The 25969-nt window shown below is 53.6% G+C and overlaps 10 protein-coding genes across 10 annotated transcripts; 5 read left to right on the forward strand and 5 right to left on the reverse strand.

Moving 5' to 3' along the window:
* Positions 1-1827: 1827 nt before the first annotated feature.
* On the reverse strand, positions 1828-4557 carry PG997_011074 (uncharacterized protein; the record flags this gene model as incomplete). Its single annotated transcript, XM_066815389.1, has 5 exons — positions 1828-2510; positions 2579-3578; positions 3634-4364; positions 4422-4488; positions 4546-4557. 5 exons carry the CDS (start codon positions 4555-4557, stop codon positions 1828-1830), a joined length of 2493 nt encoding a protein of 830 aa, XP_066664679.1.
* Positions 4558-5955: 1398 nt separating this feature from the next.
* On the reverse strand, positions 5956-6665 carry PG997_011075 (uncharacterized protein; the record flags this gene model as incomplete). The annotated part of the gene is made up of 4 exons (XM_066815390.1): positions 5956-6000; positions 6101-6285; positions 6360-6411; positions 6561-6665. The coding sequence occupies 4 exons, from the start codon at positions 6663-6665 to the stop codon at positions 5956-5958; spliced, it is 387 nt and encodes a 128-aa protein (XP_066664680.1).
* Positions 6666-8338: 1673 nt separating this feature from the next.
* On the forward strand, positions 8339-10429 carry PG997_011076 (DHHC zinc finger domain-containing protein; the record flags this gene model as incomplete). Its single annotated transcript, XM_066815391.1, has 3 exons — positions 8339-9580; positions 9642-10220; positions 10289-10429. The coding sequence occupies 3 exons, from the start codon at positions 8339-8341 to the stop codon at positions 10427-10429; spliced, it is 1962 nt and encodes a 653-aa protein (XP_066664681.1).
* A 742-nt stretch (positions 10430-11171) lies between these two features.
* Positions 11172-13115, forward strand: PG997_011077 (uncharacterized protein; the record flags this gene model as incomplete). Its single annotated transcript, XM_066815392.1, has 2 exons — positions 11172-11987; positions 12048-13115. The coding sequence occupies 2 exons, from the start codon at positions 11172-11174 to the stop codon at positions 13113-13115; spliced, it is 1884 nt and encodes a 627-aa protein (XP_066664682.1).
* A 507-nt stretch (positions 13116-13622) lies between these two features.
* Positions 13623-14386, forward strand: PG997_011078 (uncharacterized protein; the record flags this gene model as incomplete). Its single annotated transcript, XM_066815393.1, has 3 exons — positions 13623-13681; positions 13750-13807; positions 13997-14386. 3 exons carry the CDS (start codon positions 13623-13625, stop codon positions 14384-14386), a joined length of 507 nt encoding a protein of 168 aa, XP_066664683.1.
* A 309-nt stretch (positions 14387-14695) lies between these two features.
* On the reverse strand, positions 14696-15937 carry PG997_011079 (uncharacterized protein; the record flags this gene model as incomplete). The annotated part of the gene is made up of 2 exons (XM_066815394.1): positions 14696-15220; positions 15389-15937. The coding sequence occupies 2 exons, from the start codon at positions 15935-15937 to the stop codon at positions 14696-14698; spliced, it is 1074 nt and encodes a 357-aa protein (XP_066664684.1).
* Positions 15938-16377: 440 nt separating this feature from the next.
* PG997_011080 (slightly ste11-like protein) lies at positions 16378-18032 on the reverse strand (the record flags this gene model as incomplete). Its single annotated transcript, XM_066815395.1, has 4 exons — positions 16378-17015; positions 17083-17299; positions 17350-17755; positions 17839-18032. 4 exons carry the CDS (start codon positions 18030-18032, stop codon positions 16378-16380), a joined length of 1455 nt encoding a protein of 484 aa, XP_066664685.1.
* A 541-nt stretch (positions 18033-18573) lies between these two features.
* Positions 18574-20249, forward strand: PG997_011081 (uncharacterized protein; the record flags this gene model as incomplete). The annotated part of the gene is made up of 6 exons (XM_066815396.1): positions 18574-18715; positions 18781-19724; positions 19789-19824; positions 19873-19935; positions 19996-20043; positions 20103-20249. 6 exons carry the CDS (start codon positions 18574-18576, stop codon positions 20247-20249), a joined length of 1380 nt encoding a protein of 459 aa, XP_066664686.1.
* A 998-nt stretch (positions 20250-21247) lies between these two features.
* On the forward strand, positions 21248-23699 carry PG997_011082 (anaphase-promoting complex protein; the record flags this gene model as incomplete). Its single annotated transcript, XM_066815397.1, is given in 4 exon segments — positions 21248-22004; positions 22053-22146; positions 22201-22324; positions 22338-23699. 4 exon segments carry the CDS (start codon positions 21248-21250, stop codon positions 23697-23699), a joined length of 2337 nt encoding a protein of 778 aa, XP_066664687.1.
* A 281-nt stretch (positions 23700-23980) lies between these two features.
* On the reverse strand, positions 23981-24770 carry PG997_011083 (uncharacterized protein; the record flags this gene model as incomplete). The annotated part of the gene is made up of 2 exons (XM_066815398.1): positions 23981-24543; positions 24656-24770. 2 exons carry the CDS (start codon positions 24768-24770, stop codon positions 23981-23983), a joined length of 678 nt encoding a protein of 225 aa, XP_066664688.1.
* Between the last annotated feature and the right edge of the window lie 1199 nt (positions 24771-25969).

Here is a 25969-nt window from a genome sequence, read left to right on the forward strand (position 1 = left end):
CTGTCCTCTGACGGTTATGAAGCAGCAAAACCGCTGCTCCTTCCTAGGGGGTACGGACATGCTACCTACCCATATTACTAAGGGCAAGGACACATTTGGTTTAAGACGAACCGAAGATGGTTCAACCTTCGTGGTTGACCGCAATGCCTTTTGGTCACCCCATTTTGATAAATCCGGCTTTCCTGCATTCGTGAGCGCAACTGGTCGACGTTAACACGAGCGGGGGCAGTCGTGGCAGGCCCCCTATAAGTCAAGTAGCAAATATCATGAGCCAAGACAAGTGATATTTACACAGCCGGCAGCCCAGGGGCGCCATCCATGATCTTCGATCCGAGGCGGTTCAATGGAATGGCATTCCCACAAGCAGAAATTCCTCGCCCACATGTATCTTACACACAGAAAGGTGAAATGGTTCTCACAAGGGGCTCTAACCGCTTGTCACGCTTGTACTAAGTTTACAGCACATCCTGGTCACCAGGGAACAGCCACAGATATACTTAGCATTAGATCTTTCGCGTATGTTACACCACTGAGCATTGGTTTTGAAAAGCACTGGTCTTTCATAGATCATGGGCAATTGCCACCGGTGCTTACAGCAACCAACCTCCAGCGAGTTGGGATGCCGGACATGGTGTTCTGCATCAAGAGAGGCTAGGTATTGCCAACCTCTGTGTTATATTCCATCGTTGCGATTGGTATAGATGACCATTGCCATTCTTCTCCCGTATTGGGAACCAAGGCGAAGCTCATTATCGTTTCGGCTGCACGCAGACCATATCGCCATCGCCTTTGAAATCGATTTCTAGATTTTCGACAATGGGCTGTTTTAGATCTGAGGTACTGCCTAGAACCTCTACCAAGATATATGCCGTTTTAGGAAACCAGTCGAGTAACTGGATGAACGCATTACTGGGTAGCTAGCTAATGCACGTTTCTAGGCTAACTTGACGACAAGTGCGATTACGCATTGCAAGACATGTACGCTATTCCTTGAGATGTACTCCGAGTAGCCCGGCCGAGAAGAGGCATCCATTGAGGGCCCAACATTTCACGAACAAAGCCATGATACCGCCCGATATTCAGCTGCGACATAGCCCGGATGCGTGGGGATGTAGACCGCCTCAAGCACATCAGAAAACTTGCATACCTACATACTTACTCAAGCCGCACAGGAAACCCTCGGGAATTTTCTCGAAAATATCGAGAATGGAGTTCCGGCCGCTCGTGCAGAAGAGAAAATGGACAAAGTTGAGCATGTTTGCTCCGCCATGGAGCCATTTCGATGCCGAACTTCCAGGCGACAGATGCAACGAAGTGGGTATACAGAGAGAGCTTCCGGGAGGATTGGCTGCTGGCCACTGAATGCGATACGGGCCTGAGCCACGCTGCTCTAAGCATCGAATGAACAGTCCACAAAATTGATGCATAATTGTAATGCGAACATCTTGGTATGAGCGTAACAAACTGAAGGAAATCGTCTACCCGATTGCTCCCGTACATGTTGGTAACGTCCAATAAACATTTGTCAATAAGCTAAATTACCTGTCGTACTTTACCCCTATTCCATAGCAATCACCTCTCAAAGCAAGGAAGGAGCATGATGACCTGCACACAAACTGACACCATGGCAATCGCAATGGCCTTTCGGTCCAAGAGTCGCAGCTATGGGAAAACAAAAATAGATGATTGATTTACGCTATGAGTGAAGATCGACTCGATTAGAATACACCAGTAACCATATCAACCTTGTAAACTCCTCTTGCCCATGGCCCTACTATTCACACATACCCACCCCATCATCATTCGCAGCTATTGCAGACGGCCTTCCTACGTGGTCGCCTCAGGATCCTGCTCAGCTGGCTTTTCTTCGACCTGCGGCACTCCCGTCTCTCCTTCGGGCAACGCAGCTGGGGCCTCCGACACAACCTCCACGATACTCGGGGCTGGAGCTTCGACAGCAGCTTCGACAGCGGCTTCGGCTGCAGCCTCGACAGGGGCCTCGACAACGGCCTCGATAGGAACTTCGACGGGAGCCTCGACTGGCAATGCAGGCTCTGGTTGACTCGTTGGCGCCAGGTCTGAAGGCACTGTGGACTCCGGTTCCGCAGCTACCTCGGCGGAAGGCTGATCGTTACTCGGGGCCTCTTTGGAGTCGCTATGATGGCGATCCAGCACTGCTTCGAGGCTGCCAAGCAAGTCGGGACTTGCTGGCTCATTGCCTGTCTCTGGCGCCGTTGCTGGGGGGTCCCCAGAAAGATCCAATGTCTGTGCAGGATTGAGTGGTGGCAATGAGCTGGCTGGCTCTTCAGCCTGACCCTCTGGGATGGGGACAATGTGGTCTGAGACCTGCTGTTGGATTTCAGCATCAGGTTGGGTCTGCTCGGGAATAGCTGCTGATACCGGCTCTGCCGGGATCGATGGTTCTGGTACCGATGGGAGAGGGTCAATGTCAAGCTGGGGATTCTCAGGAGCCTGTGAAGCCTCACGGGGGCTTTGTTGTTTGGGGGTTCCTGTGGTTCTGCAGGTTCCTGCTCAGGGGCCGGGGCCGCTGATCTTTCGTTTGGCGTTGTTACATCACTTTCGGCGACACGCGGTATTTCCGCGGTCGAGTCCATCTCGATTCCTTCCATTCCTGATGATGCTACTGCAGCTGACGCAACCTCAGACGTGGCTTCTGGCATAACTTCCGGCGCGGCTTCAGGTATGGCCTCAGCCACGGCTTCAAGGACAGTGTCAGAAACACCTTCGGGCATGATCTCAGAGGCAGCCTCCAATGCAGCTTCCGGCGCAGGCTCAGGGACGGCCTCAGGCATGGGCTCCGGTGGAGCTTCTGGTGCGAGTTGTGGTAATGTGTCCGCCACGGTTTCCGATACAGCCTCCGTTACAGCCTCTGTGGTCGCTTCTGCGGTAACATCAGGCTCAGGAGCAACATCCGTAGTAGTCATCGTGACATCCATCATATGTACATCGGCTGAGGGCTGGGGTTCTGTGACGACATCCTGTTGGATATCAGGCTGCTCAGATGACACTACAGGCTGCTCCAGAGGTTGCTCTACCGATTCGACAGGAGCCGGTATTGGGTCCGATTCCGTCTCTGTTGGCGGTGCTACTGTGGGCTCGCTCGTGGTCGACACTATCTCGGGTGGGCTCACATGAGACAGTTGTGCTGGGGCAGCCTCGGTAGGTGAGGTAATCGATAAGACGTTCTTCAACGGGCTGCCTTCCAGACGGGAAGCCATCAGGTGTGACGGATGCGGTAGCGATGGGGCACTGGTGGTTGATTGCGACTCTTCAGGCGCAGATATCTCCATGGCATCTGGGTCGATGGGTGGTGCGGTGATAACTGGCGGTTCAACAGAGGGTGAGTTCTTCATGTCTTGGTCCGCGCTGCTCTCCTTATCGTGGGCTGCAGGTGTGCCATTTGCAGTGTCCGGAGCATCCCCTTCCTCATCGTCGCCGCCCTCTTCGCCCTCTTCGCCGTCGTCGCTGCCTTCGTCGTCATCATCCGCCTCGCCCATTTCCGTGTCTTGGTTTTTGTGCTCGTTGTGTTGGTCGTTCGCTCCCTCCTTCTTTATAGCCTATCGAATCATTAGTTGCGCTGCATCAATAAGAAGCTCATATGTTGTGACTTACACCAGCTCCCGCATTTTCTGGTTTAGGGCCATCAGTAGGCACCGCGCCAGGTGCGCCCGAAGGTTCCGGTCGCGTACTCGCAGGGAGAGGCAGCTTCTTCTTGCGGCCTCTGCCAGGGCCCTTAGGTTTCCGCTTAGGAGGCGGAGGTCGTCGTTTGACTGGTGTCGGGGCCGCGGTGCCGTCTGGATTCACGTTTGCGGGTGGCGCCGGAACCACCGTCGTGGAGATGATTTCACCATCCACAGATTGACCCTCGGCCAGGGTAACCTCTTGCGTATAGGGGTTGCCAGCAGCATCAACACGACGAACAGTGGCTTTGGTCACCGTCGGGCCGGATGTAAGCCCAGCTGGTAGACTCGAAGACAATGTCACCGTATTCTTTCTCCTCTTAGCGAGGTGCGACACAGTTGAACCTTCGGAATTACGAGGGATCTGTTTCCACGCCCTAATCAGGAAACCCTTGGTGCTCTGGTCATCGTCTTTCTTGTCTGCCTTCTCGGGCGCAGCATCGGCGTCGGCATCCTCCTCCTCAACCGGCGCAGGTCGCTTGTATAATCTTCCAGACCTTGCGGCTCGGAGAAGCTCTTGGGTGTGTTGTGGAAGGAGCTGCGAGTCCTTGGGCATTCCATGGGGCAGCTCAACGTCCCAGATATCGCTCTTCTGGGTGGTTTCGGCCGGCGGAGGGGGCGCGACGCTTACCCATTCTTGACGCCATTGTCGGACGGGAAGACCTGCGGAATGAAAGATCAGCACTGCGATAGGTTTAGATACAGACCGAACGCACATACCTTCAAAATCGTCATGTTCGACGTAGCCGGCTCGGTTGCCTCGTCGCGTCTGAGTGTTGGTCCGAAACTGTGCAAACAATCAGATTTAGCCAGGCACTTTCCCAAGAATACGAATCGTCCTTACATTCGGCGCCATCACGACCTTGTTTCCAATTGTTCAGTCATGTATAATTGGATGAGATATATTAGATATTGCAGTTGCAAAATATTGTCTGTCGCAAGTTGAAGCTACTGGAGGATAAGCCTGGCAATCAAGTCGCGACTTTCCGCGGACAGTCAACGTAAGCGGAAATGGCCCGTGCGCGATCTGCCCATTATCCACCCTTGCATAAACTACATGTACCTACCTAGACTAGACGGCATGGCTCATACAGAGTCCAGACTCTTCGCGTGCTCCAGTCAGTCAACTACAGCAAAACTCGACTGGTATACATCTGCTATACTATAGTTTCCGGCATAGCTACCCAGGAGCTCTAGTTGCGGGAAACAAGCTTCGACGACTAAATTTCTAACATCCTGTGGATATAGCCTGCCATTTCCAGTCAGCATAGTTGATGAGTGCGAAGGTACGGTCAATGGCAGCAACACTCTTGAGGGTGTAGCTAAGGATTTACCGAAGTCTGGCTACCCTTGGACAGGATGGGGTGATTGATCGAGGATAACGTTGACCACGACGTTGAGCTTGTTGCCGGTATGGCAATACAGATGCTGTACTTGTGGATGAGAACCATACAACCCGGTAATTCTATAGTGTAATTCAACTCATTATATTACAATATAAACACTTACAACTTGTTATTTCGATGTTATATCTCCTGATTCCAGCAAACCCTCCCCCTGGTATTATACACTTGCAAAGCACTGTGGCAGTGGGCATCTCGGAGCTCGAAGGATTGGCATCGCGTAATGATATTGGGGAATGCACATAGCGGAAGTCGCTCCCAGTTGCTCAAGGTGCCCCGTTCTAAGGTACGTGATATTTATGATACTTTGACTTAGATACAGTTACATATATGTATATATCAATGGACACTTAGTTGTATATAGGGCATTGCAGTCTATACTTGAGCAATCGTACGACATCATCACATCGAAGGCTTAATATACACGTACCTACCCACTTACAGACAACACCGTATAGCGTTGCATCCACTTTCAAATGACCAAATATGAATCTATTCGCCAATGACATGCCACTATTCCGTGCCGCTTGCCTCTACGGATGGCGGCCTTACCCGAGCTTCTCGGGATACAACATCGGGACTCGTTAGCACTACGAGGGGTGCTCCGCATATATGCAGGAATTGCGATTCCAAATCCAAATATGATAGGGGAAAACGGGCGGCAATTATTAAGCGATGAACTGAGCAAGACCTCACCAGACACCAGTACAATAAATTCGACCTCTAAACGGACCTCTCTCTCCATTGATGCTGAATTCGGATGTTTATGTATGTACAAAGGGACAGTGCTGTCGCGTCGTCTAGTGCCGCATGCCAGGATACCAACTCACTCAACTACTCTCATTGAGAGTTTAGTAGCCGTCCTTGCCCCATTTGTTGTACTTGTCGTGCAGTCGCTGCAGAGTCTTGTCAGTAACCCGTATTCTCACGACAACCAACACCGAAACTCCGGGAGCAATTCGATAGCCCTTCGGCGAAAGCTGAGACGGGACCTACCTTGGGGAGATCGACGTCGGGAACGACGACAACGTTGACGGCGCTAGGGGCGTCCTTGGGAGCATTGGCAGGGTTGCCGCCGGGATGGTATTGGTATTTACCAGCCTCGGAACCAGTCTCCCAGGGCATGGCCTCCTTGGACATGTTGACGGGGGCCTCGGATGTGGACTTGGTGGGGGTTCGGCCTTTTTAGGAGCAATTGTATTAGCAGGCGTCCCCGTTCGAGCAGCGGAGGATTAAGAGTTCGTATGAAGCATACCGAAGTAGAGACCGGCACCACCGAGAGCAGCGCACATGACACCTCCGAGAATCTGTTTCCCACCAGTCAGCGAATATGTTCTAGATCCAAAAGCCGTCAAGAGCCCTCGTCCGTGAGCTCGAAGGCGCTTTGCGGGAGAATGAGAATCGGCCGGTCGGTCGGTCGGCGATTCTATGTTTTCAATAACGGGATATGACGCACGTAGAGCTCGGGGTTGCGCTTCGTCTCGGCCTTCAGGTTCTGATCAACCTGAGCCAGGCGGCGAGTGGTGGTAGAGAAAGCTCGGCGGGCGATCATGGAAGCCATGATGGAAGTTGTGTGGTGGTTGTCGGGAGGGTCGTCTCGGGGTGGTTCGCGGCGGATTGGGCAGGTTTCGTCAAAGAGAAGGTTAGCTGAGGATGTCACAAAAGGACGGTGGTTCGATCATTTCCAACAAGCTATGGACCATTGGCCAATGAGCTTGGGTTTCTCGGCTGTCGGTGGAGCTGTTTGCTTCCTTCGTGGCTGACGAGAGAAGTGCTTACCCGTAGGGCCGTCAGGTGTGGCTCTCAGTTGTGGTTGTGGCTAAGCGAGAATTCCTCGGCTAGCTCAGGTCTACGTTTACGTGCTGTGTGCCTTATTCTGGATTGACGTTTCTCATCGCAGGTACCCAACCAGCCAACCTTGTGTGGCTGGGCACTGGAACATTTCCCAGGTCTCTCTGCCAGGCTGCTAGCCCCCTTCTAGAGTCCTAGTCAATGGAAGGGGGTCCGTGTTGGAGTGCATTAACCTAAGATCGGAAAGGTCCATCCCCATCCCGCCCATGCGCGTTTGCTGCATGTCGAAATTGAGCCCACCCAAAAAGACATTGGCTCTCTGATGCAAACCGCTGTCGCGGGTGCCTCTGCTTGCTTCTGGCGTCGAGTTTCAAGTGTGTACCTCCCAGTCGATCGGGTGCCAGATGGGTTCCTGGGTTCCTGGGTTCCTTGGGGATCTGCGAGTTTTAAGAGGCAAAACTCTAGGTATGTAGATAATGTAGTATGTGTTAGTAATCATTAAACCCGGCCCTCTGCCTGTCGTCCGTCTAAATACAGATGCGTACAATAATAGTCTTACTTTATACCTAATACAGGCTATGAGGTATGTATGAAGTAGGTAGGTAGTGTAGTACAGGATTGAGATGTGCATCTTACCACTACCTACCACTCCCAGCGCATGTACGTGCTAAGATCCTGCGCATTGGCGACCCAAAGCACCACCACGACAGCTGCCAATAAGACGCTCGTGCCCCTTTCCTTCCCTGCCTGCGCCTGATTGATTGATTGCCTTGCCTTGACTTGCCTTGCATCTCGTGCCGTGTTCATCCATCGCCAAATGAGCTGAAGAACAACCCGGGTTTCTTCCCATCGTGGACTTGGTTCGCTCATGCACACACGCCTTTGCTTGTTTTTTCCCCTTCTATACTCTCATTCCACTCCGTCCCATCCCATAGTTCTTAATCATCAGCCACCATCCCATCCGCTCCGGTGCGTACTCCAACTACCACCACAGGATACCGACACTCTTTTCTGCTGCTGCGCAGGACGAAACAGCCATCTCCGCCAACTACCCACGCTCTCTCTCTCTACGGCTCGACACGCCCCCAACCACCAGTCTCACACGGTAGCCATCAACCACCTCGAGCACCTAATACGACTCCGTCCCATCCGCAACACGACACAATAATTCTCTCCCTCTGTGTCATCTGCAATCGCCTAGATCAAATCCAACAAAATTTGGTCCTTTTGATGTATTGACAGTTTTTACGAACGGCGCCGATACAAACAAACGCTGCGATACACCAACACCACACCACGGACGGAATCCCGATTAGGACCAACTGTGTGACGCACGCTTGAACACCCACTCAAGACGGCATGCCAGTAGCCGGCAGCAGATGCTGTTGAATACCTTGTGCTACTTGGCAAAAATAAATCTAAACCTCTGCTGCAAATAGCATCATGACATCAAACGAACCGCACGAGCGGTCGGAATGGTCCCAAGCAGGCGGCGATCTTTCTCCCAAGCCGCGCTTTCCTGCGGGTCCTCCTAGCATCATCTCGTCCCGTATGACAGATATCGCATCGGAAGACGGCGATGGGCACGCTGCCGAGCAAACGAGAGCTGTCTCGAGCCTGAATCGACGAAGCGGGATTGCATCCGAGTCTCGACCTGACACTGCAAGAACCGGCCATTCTAAGGGAGCCTGGTCGCAATCAGGACCACACCGTTTAGGTTATCAGAGAGGAAGTATCGGTAACGGTGCGACGGGATCTGGCGCTGGTGGTAGGCCGATGAGTGCCGCAAGCAGAAGCCATGTACCATCTTTGACTTCGCATGCTTTCTTTCATCCTATGAGCTCTTCCAGGCTTCAAGCACAGCGAGGGGCGTCCCGACCTGCGACGAACACCAACCAGCTGCCACGTCTGACCAACGACGAAACTACTGCTGAGAACCGAACTAGCGTAGTACAACAAAACGAAGTAACGGCAAACCCCACGAGACTCAGCCAGCTGTCTCGCCATATTACGAACGATGAAGAGGGGCACCACCAACTACCTCCTTCCAGAGGGACCGATGCAACAGAGGGCGAAACATACGACAGGGTAACTGCAAACACCAGTCCTACTCAGGACCACTATCCCGCTGCTAGTCTCAGCGAGAGCGTACGCCCTTTGCAGCGGCAAAAGGCTGAGAGTAAGGGTCTTAGCCTGGATGTCGATAAAAGCCAGGGCTATCAGAACGGTGCGAACCTGCCGACACCAGGAAAGTCGCCTCGGTCTTTCCGGTCAGGCTTCATGTTGCCTAATAAGGGGGACGCTCCTAGCATACCACCAAACCGTAGCATGCCGGGTGCAGAGAAACTCTCGTCTGGTGCGTCGTCGCCTCAGCTGACTCCTTTACCTGCTGCAGAGCGACCTGCCAAGCCATCTGCCAAGGTGAGGCACCCGAGGGTCGGTCGAAACCATGAGTACTTCGAAGGAAATACGGTGTTTGCATTGGGTGGCCGACTACAGAATACCCATCACCGGCCGATCAACATCGCTACAGGCTCGCTCGTTGTGATCCCCGCCGTGCTATTCTTCATCTTCTCTGCTCCCTGGCTGTGGAACAATGTATCACCGGCAGTCCCTCTTGTCTTTGCCTATATCTTCTACGTCAGCATGTCGTCCTTCATACATGCATCAGCTTCAGACCCAGGAGTAAGTATACTAAACCCCAGTTGTATTTCTAAGAGAACGGGAAACTGACAACGTAACCTAGATTTTGCCGCGCCACCTGCACAAATTCCCTCCCCCAGAGGCAGGTGACGATCCATTACGCCTGGCTCCTCCTATGAACGACTGGACTTTGATTAAGTCGGCTGAGTCCAGCACCGCAGCGATGGAGGTGCCTACTAAGTACTGCAAGACTTGCAATATCTGGCGGCCACCACGCGCCCACCACTGCCGCTTGTGCGACAACTGCGTCGAGACTCAGGACCACCACTGCGTTTGGCTTAACAACTGTGTTGGCCGTCGCAACTACCGCTACTTTTTTACTTTTGTGACCGCGACTACGCTCCTTGGAGTTTACCTTATCGGGGCATCGCTCGCTCATGTTCTAGTATATGCTTCTCAAGAGAAGATATCTGTTGGAGCAGCCATCGACACTTTCCGTGTGCCCTTCGCCATGTTCATCTATGGAATCATCGCAACTTTGTATCCGGCAGCTCTCATGGGTTACCACTTTTTCCTGATGGCCAGGGGCGAGACCACGCGAGAATTCCTCAACTCCCACAAGTTCCTCAAGAAAGACCGATACAGGGCCTTCACCCAGGGCAGCGCTTGGAAGAACTGGGTAGTAGTCCTTTGCCGGCCTCGGCCACCCACGTATTACCGGTTTAAGAACCGGTTCGAAGAGGAGATCAGCGACTCGGAGAGCGAAAGATCCACGGCAACGCCAATGCTAGAGCCCACGGCCAAGATATGGAGATGCAAAACGTCAAGCCGCTGTCTTCTTCCGGATTCGAAGGCCCGACCTCTCTTCGCAACCATGCTGAGCAATCTTGATGAGCATTGCTTAGTTTATACTTATCAGTCCCTCGTTTGGACCCCACCCCTCCGCGTTCGACACGAAACGTGTATATGCTTTTATTGTGTAATGTTTTCAACCTATACCCCCTTTTGCTTTTCTATTCGACTGTGTACACCATACCAAGAGTTTACTTGCCATGCTTCAAAGAGAACGGCGTTTGATGGAGAGAAGATACAAAACCTCAACCACTAGATTAGTGGATATGTACAAGCATGCAAGCGTCATATACGCAGAAAGCATCTAGGATGTCAATAATAGCATGAATGATTCCCATGTTGCAGGCATGAGGTAATACCAGTGACGTCTCAAGCGACTAATGGTATTAACTGGGCAGCGTTCTCTGATCCGGGCTTGATTATCCCGAACCGTCTGCGGAGACCCACAAACAACCGGGCATTTCTTCCACATATCATGATGGCCCTCAGCTTGCTTGGCCCTCTTAGACTCGATGCGGGGAAGCCTGTACCTAGACTACTAATTGTTGTGTAAATCATCGCTAGAGCATCGGATATTGTTTCCGGGCGAATGATTGACATGTTCCTTGCGCTGCATGGTGCAGTGATGGTGATCTTGGCCGCATAAGACCTTTCTCTGGGAGGACTATATAGCAAGAGGAAGCTGTCCCCCTTTCCGGAACACGTAGCATTCTCATATACCTGAAGTATGATTTGCTCTCCACCTCAGGCGAGCATGAAAAACTCGAGAAATGTCACCAGCATGTGGACTACATATGTTGCCGCCACTATGGCGCTGTTGCTGGGCAGCAGCCGTACCCATGCACTGCCTTCGCTGGCACCGACGGGCCCTTTCTTCCAGGAACTCGGAAACGAGTTATGGGTCATTGGCAACGAGGTCTGGAATATGACTCAGGGGCGTCAGTACGGCGTGGAGTTGTATTACAAGGACCACGGCTGCGTCGGTGATGCTGTAGGACACTATGTCAGCTATAGTGAGTTCGCCCGCCCACCTGCACTTCCAACCCTTGTGGGTGGCAATAGAACCCAGAAAGCATGGATGAACATTGTTCTTCAAGACACTGACCCGAGCCATCACATAGACGGCGCACAGAGCGACCTGAACTGGACCTCGGCTTCCATCCACAACGAGGGCACCTACCAGGGCGCGACCTACCTCGACGTCACGTTCGCGGCGCGCGAGGGCGACATGCACTGGGTCATCTTCTCCGGGCAGGCCGGCGCGTACCAGTACTTCGTCAACCGCGCCCTGCCGACGCTGGGCGAGTTCCGCACACTGTGGCGGTTAGACAACTCAACCTTTACGCACGGCAAGACGGACCTCCGGGACGAGGCGCTGCCGCCCCTGAGCGACTACCTGCCCGAGAACAAGGTCCAGGACGAGACGTGGCGGAGGCCAGGCGGGAGTGACAGTGGCGGATATATCACCAAGTACGACCTCAGCAGCTGGGTCCGGGCGCAGTCGTATTACGGCGTCTACGGCGATCGGTTTGGCAGCTGGTACATCAACCCGGGCAAGGACTACTACAACGGGAATCATCTCAAGCAAGAACTCATGGTGAGGACTGCAGGCCTGTGACCTTGGGGGAGAGGCGCATACTAATGTGCCCCCATGTAGATTCACCGCGAGTCCAAAACTGGCGACGCCGTACAGCTCAACATGATCCACGGCACGCACTTCCAGGTCTCGGCCGTCGATGAGTTTCCCGAGGGTAAGATGTGGGGCCCGTGGCTCTGGTATCTCAACGACGGGTCACGAGAGGATGCGGCGCAGCGGGCCCAGGACGAGTTCACAGCGTGGCCCTACACGTGGTTCGAGGACAAGGCATACAACCAGCGCGGCTCCGTCCGGGGCCAGCTGCGACTGTCGGACGGCCGGCCGGCCACCCATGCCGCCGTGTTCCTGGGCGACAACAACCAATCCAAGACGGCGCTCGACATGGGCTCGGACTACTACTACACCGGCTACGCGGACGCGGAGGGCCGGTTTGAGTTCAAGCACGTCCGCGCCGCGGCCTACGGGCTACAGGCCTGGTCCAATGGCAGCGAGATCGCCGACGTGACGACGGAGTTCCTACGACAGGATGTCGTCGTCACGGCGGGGGAGACGACGGAGCTCGGGATGATGACGTGGCGGGTCTCGAACAAGACCAAGATCTTCCAGGTGGGCGACTTCGACCGCACCAGCTACGGCTTCGCATACGGCGGCGCGCCGTATGAGCATGGCCTCGTCGACAAGTGCCCGGCCGACCTGCATTTCACAGTCGGCACCTCCAAGACGGAGGACTGGTGTTTCGGGCAGTCCAAACTGGGGAGCTGGGTCATCTCGTTCTCCGTGGACAAGTCGGCCGCCCTATGCCGGAAGAAAAGCGAGTGTAGTTCAGCAGGGAGAAGTGAGGAGGCAACTCTCATCGTGTCCCTGGCGGGGTACTCGACGGGGGCCAGCTCTCGCGTCTGGGCCAACGACGTGGTCGTCGGGAACATGACGAGCGGCGCCGCGCCGGGTCTGCTGAACGACCCGTCCCTCTACCGCTCGGGCACGACGGCAGGCGAGTGGCGGTACTTTGAGTTCCCGTTCGACGCGGGGACGGTCCTGAGGGAGGGGACCAACGAGATCCGGTTCGAGGTCACAAGTAATACGACATGGCGGGGGTTCATGTGGGATAGTGTTGTGCTTGAGTGGTGAAGTAGGACAGAGCAGAGCACATCTGACGAATGCTTTTCCAACTGTGTTTGGTTCTCGGTTACTGAGAAAATTTTGAATTCTATGTTCTACCATGCTATTCCGTGGGTTGCAAATAGAAGGTCCCAGTCAGTCCCTGTAGAGCAAACCTTAGAAGCTAGGTACCGACGACGGACGACGGGTACCTCGTGTTAGCCGGGCCTCATTGCGTCAGAACACTGATTGACTGATTGAAGGGTGCCGTTGGGTGGCCCCACAGTAAAATCCCAAGGCCCAGTCCAGTGGCTGCCGTGCTCTGAGCCTCTGAGCCTCGGAAATAACCGCTCCGCCAAAGCTAGGAATTGAATTGAGCATGCCAATTGATTGATGAGCGACTTGAAGCTCTCTGCGCCTCCAAAAACAGCATCACCAAAAACCCACCCGCGAAAATAGACGATAGACAGACCTAGAGTCTCTCTCCTCCCGGCCGGCCCAGACAACTCCCCAATCGACGACCCGTACACACACATCATGGGCGCGAGCTCCTCCAAGGCCGCCGATGGCCAGTCTTCTGCACATGTCTGGAAACCGTCAGTCTTCCCCCAATGGCCCGGACAAGTTGTTGCGCAAGTTGTACTGACTTGACCTATGCATGCAGCTCCGGCCCTGTAGGTGTATCGCAAGATGTCGTCGAGCGCCTTCAAGGCAACAGCGAGGTACGAACCACTTCTTTACACTTTACCCTCTACCCGGGTGGTTATACAACATTTGCCTTCATCGGGTCCCCATTTCTACCACCCAGCCGGGGCATTGGGAATCAAGCTATAGGACACAACATAGTCGAGAGGATTACTTCTTACACTAGCATAACTAAATAACTAACCAATGGCTGTTCCAACCCACAGAGCGACGTCTCCCGCGCCCAGACCCTCGAGCTCGCCGTACACGCCCGCGTGGCCGAGGAGCTGAAGAAGCTGGAGAAGAACGAGAGCGCGGCCCTCAAGGCGGCGTACGAGAAGGCCACGGCGGCGGCGGATGACGAAAAGAACGGCCAGCAAGATGACGGCAAGAACCGCCACACCGTGTCCAAGGAGGTCGAGGCCCTGCGCACGCGGCTCGACAAGCGGAAACAGCTGCGCGTCCTGCCCGACAGCGTCGAGCGCGCGCGCACGGGGGTCCTCGAGTGCCTGCGCGACAACGACCGCCGCCCGCTTAACTGCTGGCAGGAGGTCGAGAACTTCCGGGAGGAGGTGCGCCGGCTGGAGAAGGAGTGGGTGGACCGGGTCACGCGATGAGGGCATGATGAAGTCGGCAGTGTTGAGTTTATTACGAGGGGTGGTGAGGAAAAAGGAGGTTTCGCAGAGGGCGAGGGGAGAGTGTCATCAAACGAAAGCAGGGCAGGGTGGGTGATGAATGGTATGATGCTATAATACCAGTAAAACTCCTTGTATAATCCGGGCCTTCCTGTAAAATATCTTATAGAGAGAAAGAGTTGGACTCCGGAGAATGGAGCCCCTCTCGACTGCTACATATTTCATTGTAAGTGTGTGTGTATGTACTGATCATATTTATGAGAAGAGTCGGGCATATGTATAGCAGTAATTTCAGGTGAAAGCTGTATTCAGATTCAAGTCTACGTCACCATCGTCTCCTACTGCTGTGTTTTCCAAGGATTGCCCTTGGTTCTGCTGGTTCTGCAGCGCCGCCTTCCTCTTCAAGCCTTCGGCCTTCTTCCTCTCCCGTCTCGCCTCCGCATCTTCCCATACCGATCCGTCCCCCTTGATCTTCGGGCCAGATGCCGCGGGAGCAGCCACGGCCTCGAGCACGGCGCTCCGGAACCGCTGGATCCGCCGCGTGTTCTCCGCGAACCGCTCGTTGCCGATATCCACCAGCGTCCGCAGGTACGCGGGCGTCACGGTGCACTGGATTCTGTCATCGCCGCCCTTCACGCCAACCAGGGACTCGAAGGTCAGGCCCATGCAGCGGATCGCTACCATCGGCGTGGGTGTTGCCTCTGTCCCGGCTGTTGCGGTCAGGTTGATGGCGCCACTCTCGCGGAATCCGGCTTGGAGACCGCAGCGGAGGAGGAGCTGGGCGTGGGTTGGGGATGCGGTGAGGACGTGTAGGATCTGATGGTAGATTAGCAACGTCGTTCTATGAGTTTGCGGTATGAAACGAATGGCACCAAACAGGCATAGTAAGGTACCAGCTGTATTTAGCTTGAAATGAAAGGAGGCAATTCCGCATGCAACAACTTCCGCACTGATGACTTCTTCTGAGTTCAGATGTTCACTTACCATGGGTTCAAATTTGAAGTGGATGAGTCTTGAGGATGAATCTCCCTTCGATAGTGATCCCTCAACCTCTACCTCTTCATGGCTGTTCTTCAATCCAAGGACTTCCTTCAGATCCATGTGGTCGCCATTTGCCTCCGTGATGACCACCAGGTCATGGGACACATAAAGCCAGCTGCCACCACCGCCCTTACCCCCTATAGCCGCCAAGGTGGTAGGGGCCGGTGTCGCCGCCTCCGCCGTTGCGGCCTCGTCATCAACTCTCTTGGCGGAGACCTCCTCGCGGCCACCGCCTTTCATCATTTCGTCATCAGCGGCATCGGCTTTGGCCTTCTTCTTGACGCCCTCGACAAAGACGCTGACCCGGCCACCGCAGCTGCTCGTGGTCACGAACCCATCCAGCCCGTTGAGCTCGTCGATCAGGTCCCGGATTCCGGCGTCCACAGTGCCCTTGGGGCTCGCGTCCGTGTACTCGGCGTCGGGCACGGCGAGCTGGGCCAGGATCTTGCGCTTGCGGGCCGCGAAGTCCTCGCTGATGGAAGACCCCGCCATTTTCTCCTCCCCTTGACGAACCCGCCTTGGGGTTCTGCAGGATATTCCCTGGGTTGTATGGATTGTATGGACTACTGTGGTCCAAACGGGCTATCCTGTCCGAAACAAGTTCCTTCGTTCTTAGGTTATATGACGAGAACAAGGCCTTTCTTGAAGTGTGAGGTTGGCGGCCGGGGGGTTTACACGATGAAAATGTGAAGAAGTGACCTAAATCGCCGGGCCCCACTATTTGAACTTACATGCACTCATCGATATTCGGGGGAGCTCCATGTAAGTGAAAGACTGTATCGTGAAACGGGCTCGAACCAATTACTATCCTAGCCCTGCTTATGCAACTATTACGCTGTCTGAGAAACACTAAGAAACACCGAGAAACACTGAAAACCGCTGAAAACCTCCTCTATAAACCGTTCACCGATCTGCCAGTCACGTCCCACCGTTCAAGTCGACAGGCTGAAATCGAAATCCCGCATGGCAGCATCGATGTCGATGGTGTTGTCAAAGTTCCAGTCGCCCATCTCGAAGAATCCGCTGTCGACGCCGTCGAAGCCGATGTCGAAAGTCGACGGTTCATTGTAGATTTCCACATTGTTAGCAGCAACGTTGGTGGAGTCATCGTGGGTGACGTTGGCAAGGTCCTTGTTGGCTCCCTTGACGGCCTCACCAGTTCCATCGGGGGTGCCAGTGCTAGCCGGGTGATCGGCGGCGACCTCTGCGGTCATGGCCTGGTCGAAGAAAGACTCGGTCGGACCTGTCGATGCCATTTGGTCCAACTCCGGGTCGATCGGGTCGATCTCCTGCAACTTGACATCGTCTCCAAATGAAGTCTTGTGCCACGGAGGAGAAGGCGGGAGCTGGTAGGACGACCGAGGGGTAGCTTGACCTTGCTGCTTCTTCAAGGAGCTCTGGCTCTTGCTCTTGCTCGGGGTATCCTCATCCTTCTCGTACTTGGACTTGGGGGTGTATCTGTAGTTGGGATATAAGATGGCGTGTTGGGCGGCGGCCTGTTCCTGACGGACCCGCCAGATGGCCTTCTCCTCCTCGGGGAGGTTGCGCCACTGCTGACCGATGATCTTAGCTGTTTAGAAATCGGTTAGATTAGCTTAAGCCATATAGATGATATGCATAAAGGAATAAATACTTACAGATCTCGGAGTTCTTGACGCCAGGGTTCTGGGCGGTGACTTCGCCGTGCACATGCTTGCGGTACAGCATGAAAGAATTGACGGGACGAGGACCACCAGATGCGTACTCCTTCTTACGATATTTCGATCCGGTATTGATGAAGCTGCCAGCCTCACTGTAGCCATCGTCATCCTCAGCTCGATAGCCAGTGCTACCACCAGGGGCAGACTCGGGCATCTAGCCCTGGCCATGCGTCTTGGCAGGAGGCGTCTGTGGGTTCTTGTTACTGTTGGAGGGGTTGCAACCTTCTTCTTCACCGGGGACAGCTCCAGCTTCCGCTTCTTGGGCGAGCCATCTTGAGTGTTGGGACTGTCATAGTTGTTGGTCGACTTCTGGGGCGAGAGTGACAGATGTTGAAGCGACTGCTGCATGGCTTGCTGAACGGCCTGCTGAACAGACTGGTTGATTACCTGCTGCATGGCCTCGGTGACGAGAGGCTGCTCCTGGGCGGGCTGTTGGTTTCCAGCGCTTGAAGCCAGCGAGGCTCCACCTTCAACGAGGATGGGCAGTTGGTCATGGCGAGTGGCGCAAATGCTCACCTGCGCGGCAGCAAGGGCAGTGACGGGAGCAAGAAAGACACGTCCAGGATTTCCAGAATCTGCAAGGTAAAATGCTTCACAGCTGTATCTTGCTCTGAAAAAAAGAAAAAAAGTCTGATTAGAATTTCATGAAAAATGCAAGACTGTTTGGATCAGGTGGAATAAATAATCACTTACTCCATCTTCTGCTTGAAGAACTCTCGCGCCATCGGCTCCCAGGACTCATAAAGACCAGTGTCCAGGGTGATGACCTGGCAGAGCAGACTCAGCTGTTGCTCCAGTGAGTTCCACATGGTCTGGAGTGTTCTCGGATTATTCTGCTGCTGTCCAGCAGCAGCAGAGGCAGTAGGTTGGATCCAGTGGTCAGCCATTGTTGGTGAGGTGGACTGGTGTTGATTGCACAAGTATGTAGAAATGAACAGGAGAATGAAGGTGGAGGCAAATGATACAACGGCAATGGAACGAACACTGAGGTCAACTCAGTGTGGTGGTGGAATGGGGACGGAAAGGAAGGGAAGGGAAGAGAGGTCGAGATGTGAAGCTTGCAACAAGTTCAACTGAAGGTGGAAAAATTCAGTTTACTAAAAAGAAAGCAAGGCTGAGATGTGTCGGTCAAGTGAAGAAGTGAATTTAGATATGTAAAGTAGCTAAGTACTTCTGAAGCTTGAAGGCTGCAAGACGTGGTGGGCATATCAGTAGGACAATCAGTATCTACAGGGTAGGTAGCCGATGCAAGTGGTGATTGTCCTTAGGGGTTGTTTTGAAGCAGCCCCTGGACTTAGCGATAAATAGCGCCACCGCGTCGTCCCCCATCAAAACACACTGCTTTTCTTCTTCTTCGTCCACAGCCTCAGTAGTTGCTGTCATCCATCCTGTCTCCCAGAAGGAAGCTATTGTAGCTCAACTGCGATAATGGACAGCAAAAACAAGGAGCGCTTGGTGATGCTAGCTTATGGCATCACCATCGACCATGGCCTTGATATGGATGATATGCTGTCACTTGCTGATTATTTTCTCGATGGCACTATTAAGGAGACAGCATACCCTGCAGGTGGTAGGCTTCCATATCATATCGCCGTACTTACTTGAGCACTTCGAAAGCTAACTTACTTTTGCCAGCCTTCAATGACCTCGTCGTCCACATGTCCGACATTGAGGAGCAGATTCCGGAGTGGCTTGGCACAACAAAAGTACTTCCCTTCTCTAACTATCAGTTCGAAGTTGTTTCCCTGTTGATCGAGGCACGCTTTTGGCATGGCTTGCTCATGAAGCGCCTCAGCAGCTTCTGGCACTGGAGAGTCGTCTTCGGCTCTGCCTGGCACGTCCATCGCCAAGCTGTCAGCCAGGAACGCATCACAGGCTTTGTACAGACTATGGAGAAGTCGACCCATAAGCTCTTGCCTTGGGTCGATATCATCTCAAGACGCTATGAGGAAGACTTTGACGTCGGCTACGAGGTACTACGCCGTGCCTACTTCCCCGCAGGCATCGAGGATGCCCGAGAAGGCTTCAAGAAGCATTACAAGCAGACGAAGATGGCATACCTTCACCTAGAGAACAGATGTCACATGGCGAAGAAGTACACTATTGCTAACAGTTCCCTCGTGAAAGCATGCGAGGATCTGCTTCGGGAGACAAACGAGCTCCTTCGCCCCGTGTGTAAGATTGCCAAGATCTGGGGTAAGATTACCCGGGCACAGCAGGAGTGGTGGCAGCTTCCCGGTAACTCCTGCGGCTTGACCTATGGCCGGATGACGCGAGTTGAACTTAGCACCAATACCTACGAACTCAGCCTGCGCGAGGCCGATGGCAAGTGCCCGTGGCGCAACTACTGCGAACACCAGTTTCCGATTCGCATGGAGAAAGGCAGCTCCTGGCGCAACTTCCTTTGCAACCAACGACAGCCAGACTTGACGACTATCCGCCGCTACAGCGTGGATGTTAGCACTGAAAAGCGGGATGGGCAGGAGGGCCCGCTGGAGATCATCTTGCCTCAGAGTTTGTATCCCATCTGGCTCAAGCACCAACTTCAATACAGTGAAGCTGAGACAGAATTGAGTAAGGTTGGTGGACATCACCCCGAATACTAAACCCGCTATCTCTTTATACTGACTGACAGGCATTCAGTCTAAAGACGACCAGAACATAACCAGTACGCCTGAGGTGGGTCTTCTTGATACTGCTTTTCTTCAGGGTCGCTAATAAGAGCAGTTCCACTCCAAGGAACTATCTGTAGCCATTGGTGATGACTACTGGAAGAGAAGAAGCATGAAGGTTTGTGGCTTCAGCACACCCAACAAAGACACCAGTACTTATAGAACTCGCGGCAACTAGATCCGCTCAACCCATGTCGACTACCAGGTTCACGCCCAAAGTCTTCTGGTAAGTGCTAAGTAGTCTCCTTGGCATACTTGAAAACTTATTGGCTAATATCTCAACAGGAGGGAAGGCCTAGATTTGACGGAGCACAAAGCCTCCGATTCGACTACCTGAATGCTGCGCTGAAAGATCTGCGGCTAAAACGTTACGCCAAGGATAACCGCTCTGCTCAGACCTGCATGGTGTTGGAGGGTGTTGTTGAATACTAGACCCAACTGGTATCAGTGATCCATTCGCAAGGGCTCACATACAGTTGTTCGTTGGCTGGCACCGCGCTGGAGGGTGTGAGATGGATGGGTGCTGGTGTTGGTTTCAGGGGCTGCTTCTGGCCCATACCACGTGACATGTTGGACATAGGCTGCCTTAACAGATGGACTGCTGAGGGAACGTAGCTGCTTTATGTAGTAGGAGTATGGACTGTGCAAGTTCTGCATGAAGTAGAGCCCTTCGGTAGTAATGCAGAAACGATTTACAACAATAATGTCCCTTACTGTGTGTGGTTTTCTTGGAGCAGGTCAGGCGGTATAGTATCCCAAGACTGCCCAGATAGCAGAGAGACAACATGAAATTGCTAGCAGACGATGCACTATGACGATGACTTCGATGGGCCTCAGAGCCTACCTAATGGCTGTGAGGAGGAAAGATTGAGTCACGGTGACCATGTCGAGCTGCTGTAGATGATGCATTTTATATCTCTAGGCGGGATTATTCGTAAAGAAGAAATGCAAATAAGCGAGTAAAGTGATGAAAGAACCTATTCAGTTAAGCGAGCTGTATGGTCCATGCGGTTCAATTAGACTGCGAATGATTCCTCACGTGATAGCCTATGCATTTTAGGGAGCATATTGCCATTTCGCGTTAAGCAAGAACGCGCTTTGTGCATCAGTTTAAAGCAACTGCCATCCAACCTTCCCGGCTAGATGTCGATTGCATAAATGCCGACAGCTGTTGTTCTTGTGTTTTGACAATTTGACGCTTTCTGCCTTGTGTAACTGTGGTGAATAACCCGGTCTCCATCGTAGCGGCAGAAGCAACCGAATGCAACAACAGCTGTTCGAGTATCATTTTGCCGACCTACTATTTGCACTGCCCTTGTAGGTGCAAGTGGCTGTTGATGGGCGTGCGGGTGGAACATGTCATGTTAAACTCCTGTTACTTGCCAACCCCTTAGAGTCCTGCTTGCCATCTGCTGCAGAAAGTCAACGACATGTCCCGGTTTCTTACGCCGGCCAAGATAGGCCTGCTTGCTCTGATTGAGCTGTACGTCGACAAGGCCGTCCCCACATCTTCTATCGTTGATGTGCTCTCCTTCATCACTTCGCAATTGATAGACCGCGATATCTCAGGCCAGCCCGCCAATGGGGCAAATCGGTGGGAAAAGGCCGAGCGTACGGTTAGCCTGGTCATCTCTATTGCGGATTTTGAAAAAGTCCTGAGCCCACACACTGCGGCCTCAGGAATGCCTGGTCGCAGCCTGTGGTACGTCTTCCTCGACAAGCTGTGGAAGATCAACTCGCTGGATGCCCTTCACGACTTCTTCGAGCGACGGTCTGAGCTGCTAGTCAAGACCAAAGAGGAACTTCGGCGCGACACGGAACTAGGAGTTACACCCCCGGGACCGGAGGTCATACTACTTTCTCGAAACTCCCCGTTCGGGGCATTCATACGGAGAGCACAGCTGGAGTTCACAAGGCTTCGGTTCCACGATGCTCTCGATCTGTGGAAAGACTTTGTCAAGTACCGCCAAACCACGGCCGCATTTTACCGGAAGAAGACACCGAGTTTCCAGCGACTGAGTTTCGACAATGTACTTTTGGAAGGCGAAATGACGTGGGGCTGCAGTGTGGAAGCCGTTGCTTCTGTTGCTTATGGCGACATGCTCCGAGACGACCCAAGCTCTACGCTACCTGTCAGCACTGATGACATAGAGAAACTTCTGGAGTTTCAGATCGAGCAGATGCAAAGTAAGATATGATCTGCATTATGATCTAGTTGGTTGCTAATGTAAATAGAATATGGCAACCGTATCCCCCAAGAGATACGCCACCAATTCCATGACTTACTGAACGACAGCTACATGGTGCCCAGTTTGTCTCATTATCTTAGGTTGGTGTTTATACATGCTCAATACCTGGGGACGCCCGCTAATATATGCTCTAGTTACCTGGATGCCTGGCGCGCAGGGGATTATTCGACATCCTTTGACCTTTTACACAAATACTTTGATTACACAATGCAACATCGGGATCGGCTGTTCTACCAGTACGCCTTGATGAACCTCGCTGTCCTTCAGGCAGACTTCGGGTGTTACAAGGAGGCTGTATCCGCTATGCTTGAGACGGTCTCTACGGCCCGGGGAGAACCGAGATATTACCTGCTTGAACTTTGCATTGAATTGGCTCTTCCATTTCGGTCGAGCACATCCTGAGGTAACTCGGGAGCTCGAGTCGAACAGCATGTTAGGTACAGGAAAGGAGTCTCTGGCATTCCTTAGAAGCAAAGCAAAGGAGACGGGTATGTGGACTCTTTGGAGCTCAGCACTCGTAAGCGAGGCGAAGATGACACTATCGAATGGTGAAAGCATTGCCACGGCTCTCGAGCATATGGCGCGCAGCTCTCAAATCCTAGTCGAAAGGAACATGAAAAGCGCAATGGGAAACCAACTTGCCCTTAGCATTGCGCTATGGGACAGACTTGGGATCTCCTATCTTTCATCGACCACTTGCGAGATATTCCTCCGATGCCATGCAAGGCATACGCTCTTCGACGACGAGCTGAAAGTGACTTGCCGCCAAGCTTCAATGCTTGCACTCAAGGGAAAATACGATGAAGCTTTGGAGAAATTGGAGAAGATGAACGCCAATTCCCTTAGGGCCTGGAAGCCCAACCAATACTGGCACAAATTCAGGGGTATTATCAAACTCCGCCGCGACTTGCATCGCAATAACCTAGATGGAGCAGAGCGCCTACTTTCACAGCTCTTGCAGTCCAAAGACGAAGACCTCGAGCCAGATTTGGCTTTTGTTATTGATAGCTTGCACATCGAGTGTCTGACCCGACGGGGTAACCTCGAAGAAGCTTTTGCCAAAGTCGAGGGTCTGGTCTCCGAATTGCGAGACGAAAACAAGGATATCGCCCTCCGGGTACGGCTTCTGCTCATAAAAGCAGAGCTCTTAGACCGATGTGGCCGTCCGCAGAAGGCCTTTACCATCGCCGTCCGAGCCACCAATGTTGCATGGCGTGCGCGCCTGATCCCGTACCTCTGGCCGGCTATCGGCGCCGTCGCCAATATTCTGAATTCGCTAGGCGACTTCGAGCCAGCTATCCAGCTCCTGATGGCGGTCCTGCCACGAAGCCTCGAATGTGAGAATTCGGCGATGACGGCCAAGCTATACTCGTTCCTTGGCGATGCTTATATGGGCATGGCAGGTACAATGCCAGCCAAGTCCCACAAGAGGAGGGAATATATGACGAAGGCATCTGAGGCGATTGAAAAAGCATTCAATCACTATTCCAGCATGGAGGACATCAGCAAGCAGTGTGAAATGATGGCCAAGAGAGCCACTATTATGAAGATCTCTGGTGAAAACCAGCTGGCAAATGACCTTGCTGCGGCATACTTGGCCCTCAGGAGGGATGCTGCACTTTTGAAGGATTGAGGGAGATCTTAGGTATATTATTACACGAGAAAGCTTATGTGAGCTGTCTCGCCAACTGCATGGTAGCGTACAAGGCTCAGGAGCCTCCCGTTTTATCAATGCACTTTTTGTGTGATATACACTGTGCAAACGATATTATGAATACATATGTACCCAGTACCAGATATGTTTTAGTCGCAGTTTTGTTCCTCTCGAAATGGTGTGGACGTGTCGAAGACCCTTCCTCCAAAGGGGCCTGCGTATTTGCTGTAATATATGATGCTTACTGGCACCATATTCCTTCAGTCTTCGCTCCATTTTATGTTCTTTCCAGACTTGTTCTTCAATTTCCCCTCGGCGGCGTTTGCCGCCTGAGAGTCTTCTTCATGGCTGTCCGCCTCGTTGGGATCGTTGGTCGCCCACATGCTCTGGATACACAGCTCGAAGGGACCCGGCACGCGGTCCGTCAGGCCAATGCCGATGCTCTTGACCTTTTGGCGCAGCATCTCGGTTTGGGGCTCGACGACGAAGCCGTGGTTGGTGCGGACAAAGTCGTTCCACTTGACGAGGACCGTCTCCCACTCGCCCTGGCGGCGCGCGAATAGGCGGTGCTGGTGCAGGTCCGAGGGCACGACCGACTCGGTCTGCACGTTGACGAAGTAGCTCCGGCCGTCCGACTTGACACGCAGGGCCAGGTACGTGTACATGTCGATGTCCCAGACGGCGCGCCCGAAGACGGTCGGGGGCGGTCCAGCGTCCGCCACGCCGCGAACCCGGACCGCTGGATGTCCGGGCGGTGCGGCGGCAGCGCCGTCGAGATGCTGCCGTGGAAGCGGGCGTGGGCGGGCGTGGGTCGGGGCGAGTGCTCCGCCGGCACCCAGTCCAGCGACGCCTTGGAGTAGCCGCCGATGTCGAAGTCGCACATGAGCTTGCAGTCGGCCACGCCGGACGGGTCGTCGAAGGTGTGCAGCGGCAACGGCCCCGAGGACCCTTGATCCCTTCCATTTTCAGCGCGATGTTGGACAGGCGCTTGAACTCGTCCAGGCTGCGGCCGAAGAAGCCCTTGTGCAGGAGGCCCGTTGTCGCGCGCATCTTGTCGGCTGCTTCGTTCTTTCGCTCGTGGCGGGGTTTTTTTGTGTAAATCGTTACGGATCGCTTGGATGAATTGTTTTCGAGGAGCCAAGAGGCTCAGATCTCGAGATGAAGCATCAGCTGTCGTCGGGTGGGAGAGGGTCGTGTGGTCAACGGAATGCCATGGAGTAGAGGTGCTGTGCAAGTAAATTCAACTATGGCGTTCGCGATAGTTGGAGCTCCAATCCCGTCATAGAATTTCTGCCGCGGAGCTGAGCTGAGCTTCAGATCGATTGACCAAGTACGGAGTAGGTACCTCGCCCTCAAGTGCACATAGCGGTTGAGCGGGTGCGCCAAGACTGTCATCGTCAAGTGGAATTGGCAGTGCACATGCAGTTAAGCCGGGTTGGGTAAGTGCCTGCGTCCTCCCCCTCCTTCCGCTGGAGCTCCAGCCAGCCGGCAGCTCTGGCGGAAGAACGCAGAGCTTCTGCGCAGAGGCCCTCGAGGCCATTGGGGCCTAATTGCTAATAAACCCATGGGACCCAATAAGGGGTTAATTTGGCGAGGGGGTGGACGAACTCCGCCAAGGCCGGCCTGCTTTCAATTGGGCTTGTCAGGCTGCGTCAGTGTTGCCTCCCAAACTGCTCGGCGCATGCGCAACACGAAGCTACATCAGCCAATACCAGCTCGTCCGTCGTCTTGTCCCAGGTTCAGATTCGCAAGGACGCTGACGTTGCCTTGTGTCACAGAAAACTAAATCCGACCGCCGTCATTTGTCTACCTAAATCGACCTTCTTTTTGTTCCTTTCGGTCCAGTTCTGTATAGGCGCATCTCACGGTGCTCTTTCTTTCGCCGTCGCGTTGCTTCCCCATCTTTCCCTGACCGGTTATCGAGGTGGTGGGATGAATTGGGCCCTTTCTGGAGAGACGCTGTAGCTTTGCGAGTACGTTGCTGAACAAACCGCTGCGCTTTTGGTTTGCCTTGCTCAACCTCAAGTTGTCTCAGGTTCAGAAGCGACAGTGGACAGCCGATAATTGTAACAACCCTTCTGGCAACGCCTGCCGTGCAACCATCTGTTCCCGCCCACCATGGCTAGCCGTAGCATGGATCACACGAAGTGCGTATAACCCCCTCAGGATGGCTTCCACCCCGCTCAGCTCGTTGCATGGACACTGGACCCGACTCTTGCGGCTCTCTGTATCTGTGCATTCCTGTCATG

Source organism: Apiospora hydei (genome assembly GCF_038363865.1).
Source record: "Apiospora hydei strain CBS 114990 chromosome Unknown utg000008l_segment0_segment0, whole genome shotgun sequence".
NCBI lineage: Eukaryota > Fungi > Ascomycota > Sordariomycetes > Amphisphaeriales > Apiosporaceae > Apiospora > Apiospora hydei.